The sequence below is a fragment of the Piliocolobus tephrosceles genome, chromosome 8 (assembly GCF_002776525.5).
Source record: "Piliocolobus tephrosceles isolate RC106 chromosome 8, ASM277652v3, whole genome shotgun sequence".
Lineage (NCBI taxonomy): Eukaryota > Metazoa > Chordata > Mammalia > Primates > Cercopithecidae > Piliocolobus > Piliocolobus tephrosceles.
Window position 1 is genome coordinate 64,171,949 of NC_045441.1, and position 13,707 is coordinate 64,185,655.

At 37.5% G+C, this 13,707-nt stretch overlaps 1 protein-coding gene across 1 annotated transcript in view; it reads right to left on the reverse strand.

The window, feature by feature from the left end:
- The window catches only part of TSPAN13 (tetraspanin 13), a 31,486-nt gene that overhangs the window by 4,441 nt on the left and 13,338 nt on the right, over positions 1-13,707 (reverse strand). Inside the window, exons 2-5 of the mRNA XM_023215911.2 lie at positions 3,396-3,563; positions 2,649-2,729; positions 1,863-1,976; positions 638-751 (exon numbers count right to left, since the gene is read on the reverse strand). Coding sequence (XP_023071679.1) covers positions 638-751; positions 1,863-1,976; positions 2,649-2,729; positions 3,396-3,563 — 477 coding nt within the window. The remainder of the gene's footprint in view (positions 1-637; positions 752-1,862; positions 1,977-2,648; positions 2,730-3,395; positions 3,564-13,707) is intronic.

The window sequence follows — 13,707 nt, forward strand, 5'->3', positions numbered from 1 at the left end:
TCTTGGTCTTCTTTTTTCTTATGCTGTTAATGACAGCCAAATGTGCATATTTCATTCCTGATGAGGAAAAAAAGAAACTAAACTTGAATAAAATATATGATAAATACACATATATATATAATGTACTATATATTAATTGCATATTATGCACAGTACATTATACACATATAGACATTATGCATAGGTTTTAGAAGGCTAGGAACAGGGGAATGAAAAATGGTGTAAGAAGGTAATTTTTCAAAGCATATCTTTTTATGTAAGTATGTCTGTGTATTATAGATACTAACATACATATTAAAGAATGTGAATCTCCTACCTTTTCCAAATTAAATTTAAAATTATAATTCATCATACAACTCTAGAAATAGAAGAGATCCTAGAGATAATTCAGTCTAATCTCACTCATTAGTTCATTAAATTTTACATAAGAGGAGACGGATCAAGCATTTCACCCGGTCCTAAAGTTGGCGCTATTAATAGACTTGTAAGATCTTCTAATTCTAAACCAAGGTTCCTCTTTTTACAGTGCTAGTTCTCAATGAAAATGCTCATTGATAACATTACAAGAATCAAGGCTCTTTGCCATACAAAACAGAAACCTCTGTGACAAAGGAGGAAAAATATTATTTGCACATACCTCTGTAAAACTGAAAAACAGGCCAATGCCACCAACAAATCTCAAAACCTCTCCAGCATATTCGCCTATGATTGGAGCACACGGCGAGCACGGGTGGCCACTTTTAAAACAGCTCTGCACCAATTAAAGTTAAAAACTTTTACTTCAAAATACATTCATAAAAAGCACATAAAAACTGCATACACACAAAATTAGTGTCTAAGAGTATTATATCCACTTTGAGGCCTTTGTTTTTTAGTGTGCAGATCTCTAAGATGGCCCCCAAGACTCCTGCACTCCCACCCCAACGGTGTACACACCCTGTACAATCACTGCTCTTGAGTATGGGTGGACCTTGTGAATATGATAGGACAGTCACTTCTGTGTTACGTTACATTAGATAAGACTCCATTATGCATTACATAAGACTCCATCTTAACAGAATGGAGAGATTCTCATGGTGACTTTGATGCTGCCACATTGTGAAAGAGTAACATAGTCCCTGAGAGCAGCTTCTAGTTGCAGAGAGAGACCTCCAGCCAACAGGCAGCAAAAAAAACAGGTGTGGTCCCAGAGACACAAGGACTGAATTCTTCCAATAACCACTGAGCGTGGGGAGAGGACCTCAAGCTTCAGATGAGGCTGCAGCCTCAGATGGGACACCTTGATTTCAGCCAGGTGAGCAGAGGACCCAGCCAAGCCTGACTCAGGGAAACTGTGAGATAATAAATGGGTATTTAAAGCCACTAAATGGATATTAAAGCCACTAAACTGTAAAGCCAGTGTGTTTCTATTGCTGTGTAATAATGTGTTATGCAGCAACAGAAACATAACACAGACCCCATACAAGGAGATAATCTCACAAAAGAAGCCTCACTGAGGAAATATTCAGCTTAGGGCTCAGGGAGGTGATAACAGGAGCTTCCCCAAAATATGAACACATGAACTGACCTAATGTTATTTCTTTAATAACCTGTTCTATGAAGAGAAGAATGGGAAGAAATTAGGGACAATAAACCGTTAGCATCTGTGTCCAACAGGGCCTTGAAATTCTCAGCACTCTCTGGAGTGGGTATTTGAGAACAGGCAAATGATATAACAGAGGACATGGAAAAATAATGTAAATATATATATATCATAATTCTGAAATACAACTCAGCATCAGAAAGTCCATTTCTTCCATGTTAATCATTATTTATCTGTATGTAATACATTTCCAAAAACATATAATATACAACGTACTTACAGCCAGACAGGTGTCATTTGGGTTAAAACTTCGGAACCCACAGCAGTTTAGATTTCTCTGGATGTCATTTCGAGCGCTTGCCGTACTATTCCAACCAACTTCCAGAAGCTGACCCTAGCAAATGTATTTAATATATAAAATGTGTCATCCCTGCAGAAAATGTATAAAGCTGGAGCCTGTAACTTTTGGTACTGTGTACCTAAAATAATTTTTATTTTAAAAATCAGTAAAATTTTTCAAAGGCTTATTCCTTAGTTTGCAGCAAAAATTAAGGCACTCTTTCTATCCCAAGGATGAAAAACTCCTAATTTTTACATGCATTTAAAAGAATTTACATGCAATTTAAAAGAAGCACTTGGTTCAAAGGCATAATTCTCAGAGTGTTAACAAGGCAAAAGTTCTGTTGCTCCATGACAGAAACCTTAATTTGTCTACAAATTAGAGCTTGAAAACAGTCATTGCTAGAATGGAGCCGCAAACATTCTGGAGCAAATATTTCATTGCATAATGGTGGGAAGAGATTGGGGGAACATCTTATAGCCACAGCACTTTTTAACCCAGTGAGAGCAAAATCCAATTTAAAAGATACAGAAAATAGTAACACCTGATGGTGTCCGGCTCCAACCTGCTGCACTAATGCAAAGGCAACAAGAGAGTTTTGCTACCCAGAGTGAAGGCGGCATTCTGTGCAAGATGAAATTATTTTATATTCTAATCATTTCTCTCCTTTTTTTCATACTCATGCTATGTAGTATAATAAAGTAGAAGAAAAAAGTCTTAGCTTACCTGTTGCTCCTGGTTCAGGGCTAAACAAGCACAAGATACAGAAAACTGAACAATAAATACAAGTAAGAGAATAATCATATACTGAGAGTTAGAAGTTAAGGATACTTCTAAATATTCTTAAAATGGCATAAAACAGAGGTACAGAGTTACCGACAACTTCAGATTGCACGAGAAGCAATTAACCCAGAATACAGAACAGAGGGCACTTAAAGAAAGTTCAAAAAGGATACACATATTATTATTTTGGTAATACACAGTTGCATCAAATTTATATAGAAAAATACTAGTCATGATAATTACATAACTAAAAATAGATTAGAATTTCATTCAGAATAAAATAAAAATTCTTACATATACAAAACAGAAATAAGTATAGATAAATATATGTAAGCTTTTTAATATTAAGTCTAAAAAACACTGAAATTCTCAACCAAACATGAACGTGTAAAAAAGGGCCTAGAAGTCACCAAATCAATTCAATTTAACTCTGAATTTACAATACATGATAAATAGGACTACACTGAACTTGCAGAATATATTCTTCAGGATGTCACAAGGGCAGGGTGAGAATATGAAAACATACAATAACATTACCCTAAGAAATGTTTCAAACAGTTCTTGAACAAATATGCATAAGGCTTGCTTGGAGTTGCTTTCTGGCAATAAATTTCCTGGTGATAATATTAAATTAGTTGTAACCATCAAAATAGTCATCAAGGGTAAAATCTTGATTTTTAAAAAGGATACAAAAAATAGCAACACCTGATGATGTTTTACAGCTCCAATCAGTCCCACTAAAGCAATCAGGAACAAGAAGATGCCCACTGCAATGACCACGCCGACCACTCGGAGGCTGGAAATCAGCCCAAAGCCAATGCCCCACGCAGCGATTCCAATTAGCAGCAGACTAACCAACTGCAAAAACACCGGGGACAGGGGTACAGGACAAGGGAGAAGAGAGAGAATGGGGAAAACTCCAGTTAATTAAATATCAACAACATCCTTCAGGCGCCTACTTAGTCTCTTACAAATAAGCACCTAAAACTCAATACAAGAGCACACACAAGATCTCAGTAGGCAGTATTTTCCTAACAACTTACATTAATCCCCAGTCGTGCTTTATTCTTGCAAAAGAAAAAAAAAAAGACTAATATACTAACACCCAAAATTCTCACAAAGCCTCAGAAGTCATCTGTTTGTAGAGCCTAAATGCATGCTACTTAAGATTTTGAAGAAATCATACACGCAAAAACTTCCAGATGCCAATCTCAGTCCAACATACTGATCTCTTCAAATGGACATCCCCTATCTATCCTTCAAAGCCCAAATGCACTGTAATTTTCTCTGTGAAGCCCTCCCAGTCCCCAGCAGACGAAATAAATCCCTCCATTGTCTGGTCGATCTCTGTTCCTGGAACATGGTTCTCTCGTTCCCTTCATCACACACTGTGTTTCCAAGCTTGACTCTCCAGAAGGCTGGCAGCAACTTGAGAGCAAGGACCCACATCTTTTCACCTGGCTATATAGCCCCAGAATCTATCACAAGACCAGGTACCTGGGGAATACTCAAAAACTGCTCATAGAATTGCTGCTGAAATTAATTGCTTTAAATGTCATCATCTATTTTATTAAAAATCATATATAGACAGATCATTAAAACTCTTAGCAGAATAAAAAGAATGTAAGAGACTTTAGCTATTTAAAGTGAACCAGTATTCTGAGCAAAAAAATTATTTGATATTCCAATTGTTTTATCCATATATTTATAAAACAACACTGGCTGAAGAGCACACGCCTAGTGGTTATGACCTGTAAAACTCAAAATGACATTACTTCTTTAAAATCCCACTTAAAAATAGTATGCCACATAAAGATGATAATTCACTTATAGAAGATGAAGCTTACATAGATATTAGGGAAGGAATGGGGGACAGGTTGTTGAACAGGAAGGAAACAGTATCTTCACTTCAATCGTGGATCAACCATTTCCTGGAGGAATCTGACAGCATAATACTCAATTAGGAAGAACCAAAACACAAAATATCTACTTTCTAGCACCATTTAAAAGCCTGATAAACTTTGCTTAGAAATATAAACATAAATTACCACTTACTCAAATGGATCTTTTTCTGCTCAAATGTATAAATTTTCATATGTAATATAATAGTTTATCAGGCAAATTTAACATCTACTGGTATAGTAAACCTTCTTACATATGTAGAGATACAAGCAAAACTGCTACATGAGTGTCTATTTGTACTCTTACAGAAAATTTTTTTGGTATTTTATTGCCAAAGAGACAAAACTTGAAAATAAAAGGAACCATCTACAGCATAATAGAATCAAATTAGAGAGTTACATGGACTTGGTGGGCTCCACTGCAGTTGGTACACCCAGCAAGCTTTTCTTTTCAGAGGGACAAGGAGAGGCAAAAGTTTTCACAAATTTTGCCACTCAGAAATTCACCTAGTCCTTCTCATTTTCCCAACTGCTCCTTATCAGCAGGCCCATTTGCCTCTGTTTCATTTTATCATACACACTGACAGTCTTCTCACAACTTCAAACAGTCTTGGACTGAGAAAAAGTCCTCTGCCCCTTCACAAGTGAGCTTATTTCTGACTCTGTGGTATTCAAATTTAACACATTTCCTTTCGGGAGCTGTACAAGACAGAAGCCTGAAGGAGGTGCGAAGGAAGAAGGAGAGCTGGATGATGCGCGGCAGGAGGGCTATGCTTAGCATCCTTGCTGCATCATGGTACCAAACACTGAAGACGGTCCACATGTGCAAGATATCAGAGCAGCTTGCTGTATTTCTGTTTCCAGAGAAACAGAACCAATAGGAAATATATCTATATCTATATCTATCTGTCTACTGAGTGAAAAACCAACAGTGAAACAGACAGAGACAGAGAGATTTTAAAGAACTGGCTCACATGATTGTCGTGACTGGCAAGTCAGAAATTTGTAGGGCTGGCCAGCAGGCTGGAAACTCAAGCAGAATTCCTTCTTCCTCAGAAAATCTTAATCTCTGTTCTTAAGCTCTTCAACTGATGGGATAAGGCCCACCCACATGATGGAAGGTAATATGATTTAAAGTCAACTGACTGTAAATGTTAGTCACATCTACAAATTATTTCACAGCAACATCTAGTCTAGTGCTTGACCAAACAATTGGACACCATAGCCTAGCCAAGTTCACATATAAAATTAACCATCACATTTGCCAACATCCAAGTCCTGGGTGTGATGCATATCCTAATTCAGTTAAATTCACAGGGAGAACTACATTGTATCCTTTAAGTCTTAGAGCCAAAAAGATAAGAAGCATGAACAACCTGGTATTATTAATAAAATTCTTCTAACCCCATAGTTCTTTAAGATCTTTAAAAGATTCTTTAAATCCTTTTGGGAATTATACTACAACCTTACCATATTACTGAAATTCTTAAATATGAGAATATTAAAAGTTACACATGCTTAAATGTTAAATTAAAAGCTAATTATTCATCAACAAGTACTTGATGCTGACTATGTGTTAAACGCCAGAGACAAGACATCCCTATTAGAACAGGGCTTGGCAAACTTTCTCTGCAAAGGGCCAGATATTTATTATCAGGCTTTGCAGATTACATGGTCTCTGCCACAACTATTCAACTCTGCCACTGTACACAACAGCAGTGACAGACAATATGTGAACAAATGAGCAGGCAGGGCTGTGTTCCAATAACACTTTATTTATTCATAGCAAAATTTGAATTCATATAATTTCAATGTATCACAAAATATCATTCCTCCTTTTTTTTTAACATTCAAAAATGTGAAACCATTCTAAGCTAGCAGGCTGTATAAAAATAGTCAATGAGATGGATCTGGCTGTGACCTATAGTCTTTGGACCCTTGCTCTAGAAGTCAGTATAGAAGAAAATGAAAAATTACAATAGGACAAATATTTGCTACACCAGAGATTTTTTATAAGGTGAGTCAGAGTAGAGGACAATAATCTCCCACACACACACACAAAAAAAAATCCAGAAAAATAGAATAGGCCAGCTGACCCCTCTGTGGTCAGTAGTAACCTTAAATAGTAAAAGAATAAATTTTATTTTATTTTGTTTATTTCATTTCATTTCATTTCATTTCATTTTTTGGAGACAGAGTTTTCTCTTTCGCAATGGTGCAATTTTGGCTCAGGGCCACCTCCGCCTCCCGGATTCAAGTGATTCTCCCACCTCAGCTTCCCCAGTAGCTGAGATTACAGGCATATGCCACCACACCCAGCTAATTTTTGTATTTTTAGTAGAGATGGGGTTTTACCATGTTGGCCAGGCTGGTCTCGAACTCCTGACCTCAGGTGATCCACCTGCCTCAGCCTCCCAAAGTGCTGGGATTATAGGCATGAGCCACCATGCCTGGCCAAGAATAAATATTATCATATATGGTAAAAGATAGAACTAAATTAAAGATCTTTAAAGGAGGTGCTTATCCTAGATTATGAGGTGGGTCCTAAATGCTGTATCCTTTTATGAGGTGGGCCCTAAATGTCATAACAGGTATCCTTAAGAGAGAGGCACAGGGAAATTAGAAAGAGAGACACACAATGTAGAAAGTTACATAAAAAAAAGAGGCAGAGACTAATGCAGCCACAAGGAATGCCAGCAGCCACCAGAAAATGAATGACGCAAGAACAGATTCTCCTTGAGGTCCCTGAGAGAGCCTGACTCTGTGGACACCTTGATTTTGGACTCCTGGTCTCCAGGTCCAGAGAGGATAAATTTCTGTTGTTTTGAGTCACCATGTTTGTGGTAATTTGCTACAGCAGTCCTAGAAAAGAAATACAGAACAATTCACCTATTTGGAGTTTGACAAATCAGGAACCTCTCACTCTTATAGAACCTGCCTGGAATCTTACCATCAGTGGAATCCTTACCATGTAGCTGGGGTCAAGTGTTCTGGTGCCCTCATCAGCATCCTCCCAGGAAAGCAAATACACTATTTGCCTCATCGTTTCGGCAAAATGAGGAAACTCTTCAATGCTCACTCAGTTGCCAACTAATAGGCTCATTAATAATGAGAATCTATTAATGTAAATGTAAACAAAAAAAAAGATCTCTACAACCAAAAAGAGGGAAGAGAGCACTAGTTTAATTCTCAGATTAGGCATTATGCTATTATTGAGAATGTTATCTAGAATATTCACAAGTACCTCTGTTCTGTTTTTTTCTTTTCCTGCAGATAGGGGGAAAAAAGAGGCTGCTTCCTTCTATATAACCCTCTGTCAAGGGCATTCCTCACCAAGTTGATTCTGCTGTGTCTTCTATATAATTTTCCATCCACCCTAATTACCACTACCAGGCAGTCCTCTAAAACCATCAAAGAGGGTTTCCTATCGCTGCTTTTCCAAATTAACACAAGTGTAGTGGCTTAAAACAACACAAATGTAGTGCCTTACAGTTCTGGAGGCCGTGTTGGTCAGGTTATACTCCTGAAAACTGCAGAGGGAGAATCTGGGGGTTTTCCGCATTCCTTGGCATATAACCCCTTCCTCTGTCTTCAAAGCCAGCAGCATACCATGTTCAAACCCCTCAAATATACGCATCCTTTTTTGACTCTGACCCTCCTTCCTCCCCCTTCTAAGGACCTGTGTGATTCCATAAAGCTCAGCCAGGTAATCCAGAATAATCTCCCCATCTCAAGATTCTTCATTTAATCACATCTTCAAAGTCCTTTTAGTTACATAAAGTAACATGTTTGTAGGTTTCAAGGATTAGGATATGAACGACTTTTTGGAGTGTGTTAGCCCACCACAGAGGGTTATTGGAACATGGACAACTGAGCTACCATAGAATCTTTTCAGCTACAAATATTTTAGAACACTGAAAAGATTGTAACATTTTATTTAAATATGTAACTGAGCACAGAGAAACTATGGGAAATTCCTACAGGTCAGAAATGAAAGGAGAACTGAAAGCTAGAACTGCAAGCATACAGCTGGTGCTCTGGGGTTCCACGAGCAGGTGGGGAAGGAGTTCCTGCGTCAGAACAGTCCCTAATGGGAATGGATTTAGGTTTCATAGCAGAGCTAGGAAGTGTAACTGAGACTCGTGCATAACTGGGATGTCCAGAAAGCTGTCTTTTTAGTGTCAGGGGTTAGAGAAAAACCACAACAATCTATCCAGAAAGACAGTAAAGACTTGTCAGTCTCTGCAAAAAGTCTGCAAGAAAGAGAAACACGAGCCTATCAAACAAGAGCCTACCATGCCCATGCTTGCAGTCTAAGCGTGCACTGCCTCAGGCATGCAGGAATCCTCAAGACAAATATTTCAAATAAAAGCTGATGGCACCTTGTGGAGAAAAGCTCATAAAAGCATATCCAAAATTTGCTCAGGATGGACCCTTCCAAATCCCAGCCCTTACAGGATTTCCAAAGAAAAAAATAAAAACATTGTGCCAATCAATAAATCACAAAATGACTAAGAAAAATATTTACCATGAGAGAGATAGGACAAATATAACAAAAGAAGGATAAAAGCTCCCAGGAACTTGAGATGACAGAACTAACTGAAGGAGACTAAAACAAACATTTTAAACTGACTAAAAAGATCAAAGGGGGCTGGGCGTGGTCGCTCACGCTTGTAATCCCAATACTTTGGGAGGCCAAAGCAGGCAGATCACTTGAGGTCAGTTGTTCAAGACCAGTCTGGTCAACATGGTGAAACTCTGTCTGTACCAAAATATTTTTAAAAAACAGCCGGGTGTGATGGTGGGCACCTGTAATCCCAGCTACTTGGGAGGCTGAAGCAGAAGAATCGCTTGAACCCAAGAGGCAGAGGTTGCAGTGAGCAGAGATCGTGCCACTGCACTCCAGCCGGGGTGACAGAGTGAGACTCCATTTCAAAAATAATAATAATAATAAAAAATTTAAATATATTAAAAAGAAAAAATAAAATAAAAAGTCAAAGGGGGAATAAAAACTATTTAAAAAATGATATTTTTACAAACGCAATCTTAAGAGCCACATAAAACAAACCCAATGGCAGGAGAAAGAAGAGAAACTTACAACAGAAAGAATACATAAAGCTTCATTGAAGGAGAAAAAAGTAACAGCCCTTGGCAAAATTATTTAAGAGAAAGATTAATAATAAATCCTTCCAAATTTTTAAACTGATAAACACCTATCAAAAACCCAAAGCAAAAATCAAACTCAGTGACAAAAGACAGGAAAGATTACTCTAGCCAACGGAAAGATAAAAATAAATCGTAAACATTTTCTCCAAAACTCAGGAGTAAGACAGGGTGTGGGCTTTCACCACATCTATTCAGCACTGTAGTGGGGTTTTAGACAACTAAGTGTAAATACAGAAGAACAATGGGAGGAGAGAAATACAGCTTTCATTATTCACAAATTATTAGGAGTATCTACAAAGGAAATCCAAAAAATAAAAAAAAAATTAAAATTGGTAAGAACCAGCAAAGTTGCTAGAAACAGAATCAATACACAAAAATTAACAACATGCCGATGCACCAAAAAAATTTTTTTCATGTACTTTTTAGTCTATAATTTGTAATATGCCCCTCAAATATAAGGTATATATGAAGAAATCCAACAAAAGTAGTCCAAGATTTTCATGAAGAAAATTGTGAAATGTATTTGAAGCACATGAAAAAAGACCTAAAATAAACAGAGATAAAGATTAAGGACAAAAGCTTGTATCTGCTGCACGTTTTCTCAGCCCAGCTGCACTATCACCAGAACCATGAAGAAGAAATGCTCCTGGGTAGCAAATAAGTCCTGTCAGTGATTCAATCTAACTGTCCCGAATGTCACCCTTGTTGTTGTTTTCACCCATGTCTGTAAAACTTGAGCCTGACTCTACAAATTTTGGATGTATTTCCTTTTTTTTTTAAGTAAAATTAAATACATAAAATTTAAAAACTAAGTAAGTTAAAAACCATCTAAAAATATCAGAACTTATTATAATGACCGGGCATGGTGGCTCATGCTTGTAATCCCAGCACTTTGGGAGGCCAAAGCGGGCAGATCACTTGAGGTCAGGAGTTCAAGACCAGCCTGGCCCACATAGTGAAACCCCGTCTCTACTAAAAATACAAAAATTAGCCAGAAATAGCTTGAACTTGGGGGACAGAGTTTGCACTCACACCACTGCACTCCACCCTGGGTGACAGAGCAAGATTCTGTCTCAAAAAAATAAAATAAAATAAGAGATATGACAAATACCTCATTTTAATGGTTCAGTCATTAAAGCAGGTAACTGATACAGATCTAAATAAGCCAGCAGCGTAGTCTCTGAGACAGGCAAGATTCTAAGTCAGTAGAGAAAGAGTGGGCTTTAATAAGTAGCCTTCTGACAATCACCTTCTCATTTTGAAAACTGATATTATTTATCCCTACCTCAAACCATAAACTCTGGGCTTAAAAGCACAACTTAAAAGTATAGAAAAAATTTTAATGACTTTGTGGGTAAGGAAAAATGTCTTTGAAACAAGTTTCAAAAAACGCACATATAACACTGACATGGCATTTACTCTGTTTAAGAAAGTATTATAAGGATTTATAAGGATTTTACATTTATTAACTAATTTAATCTTCACAAAACTCCTAAGAAGTAGGTACTACTGCTTCCATTTTCCAGATGGGAAAAGCTGTGCACAGAGTGAGATCTTAAGTAACTTGCTCACGGTCAGACAGCAAGGAAAGGATAGAGCTGGGATATGAACCCAGGCTACCTGGCTGTAGATATGTGTTTTTTGCCTACCACACCATCCTACCTGTTACAAATTTAAACTTCTGTACTGTACAGTACAAACTACAAGACAAATGTGGGAGAAGCCTAGGACTAGGAGAATATATTTCCAGCACACATGAATATTTAAAAATGCCTACAAGGCCAGGCACGGTGGCTCAGGCCTGTAATCCCAGCACTTTGGAAGGCCAAGGCAGGTAGATCACCTGAGGTCAGGAGTTCAAGACCAGCCTGGCTAACATGGTGAAACCCCGTTTCTACTAAAAATACAAAAAATTAGCTGGGTGTGGTGGCACCCACCTGTAATCCTAAGTACTTGGGAGGCTGAGGCAGGAGAATCGCTTGAACCCAGGAGGAGGAGGTTGCAGTGGGCCAAGATGGCACCACTGCACTCCAGCTTGCGCAACAAGAGTGAAACTCCATCTCAAAAATAAAAATAAAAATAAAATAAAAATGCCTACAAATGAACTTAAAACAAAAAGCAAACTGAAAAGTGGTCAAAGGCAGTAGAGCAATTCACTGAAGAAGAATTTGAAAGGTCAACCAACACATGAAAAATGTTAAATCGCATCAAAAATCAGGAAAACAAAAATTAAAACAAGGAAATACTATCTCACATGCACTAGACTGGCAAAAACTAAGCTGGATGACACCAAGAATGTAAAGAACCTAGACCTCATGTATGAGTAGAAATATAAATTGTTGTAGCCACTTTATGTAACAAATTAACAACACCTAGGAAAATTAAAGATATGTATCCTTTACTACCCCAGCAATTCTGTTTCTAGGTTAATCCCCAAGAGAACACCTATGTCCCCAACTAGACATATACCAGGATTCTGCCAAAAAAAGCCTTGTTTGTTACAGTAAAAAATTAAAAACATTTGCAAACATCATGACTAGGGAATTCACAGACTCCAGTGTGATCACACAATAGAATACAAATGACTTATCTATTTCTATTAAATTGACAAATTTCAAAAATGTAAAGAAAATCCAACAAGTTGCATAAATACAGATAAAACATATCATTTATATAAATTTGCAAACACAAAAAACAATACTATATGTTATTTGTAGATGATTAATGTATGTAATATATGACACTGTCATGCATATTCACTGAAATGACAGATCTTGATTTCAGGACAGTGACTACCTTTGAGAGGGGAAAATGGGAAAGGGACTGGAGAGTGGACCTTTAGTTATAGAGTAACATTTAACTTCTTAAAAGAGAGATTAGCTGGGTTCAGTGGTGTGCCTATAGTCTCAACAGTAGCTGGGACTCGGGAGGCTGAGGCAGATCGCTTGAGCCCAGGAGTCCTGGGCTGTAGTGCGTTGTGACTGCACCCGGGAATAGCCACTGCACTCCAGCCTGGGCAACATAGAGAACCCTCATCTCAAAAGAGAGAGAAAAAAAAAAAAAAAACACTGGCATACGTGAAATTTATAAAGCCAGTGAGTTCAGAGGGGTCTACCGCATTATTTCCTGCACATATGAAATTTCCTAATTAAAACTAGCCTTGAAAAATCTAACAACCCCCTTCTTACTAAGTCACCAATTCTAAATTCTTCTGCTTTGCTTTCCTCTGTAAATTAGTCCAACTTTTCCTCATCCAGCCTTAGCTCCCACGATCTCCCAAACCCAGCTACTTAAATCTAGACATTCTCACTTCTCTCTCAAATATTTCACATCGATTCCCATCTATGTATATTCAAGTGCAGTCCACATTCCCTCCTATAATTTGTTCCTATTTAGGAAAGAGGAGGTTTGGGAATGAAGGTGGTATACAACTGAAGGCAACAGGCAGTAAGTTGCTGATTCTCCACATGTTTATAACAGAAGGCAATGCTCTAGGTTCATCACACTCAGATGGTCTCAAATGTGAACCTAGATACTGCCCTACCCCATTTTCATGCCCAACTCCTAGGTGCACATACGCACACACATGCACATGCAAATACACATTCTCATTTGTAAGGGCCATTCCCAAAGGTAAAAGAAAACATAGATTCAACTGTCTAATCCAAAACAAATTTTGCACTTATTACAGCAACAGTGAAACTGTACATCATAAACTTGTTTGTGCTAACCAATTTTCTAATAAACAACCAAAAGTATGTTGGATTTGTTCATTTAAAAAGTCAAAAACAATGTGTTTTCTTGTGTATGACTGGTGTTTCTAACACAGTATTTTAAAAATCCCCCAAATACCCAATTTAATTTTTAAAATTATAACACCTAAAGATTTATAATATGCCTCTAATAAGATCTGATTATCAGTGTATCTTTAACTT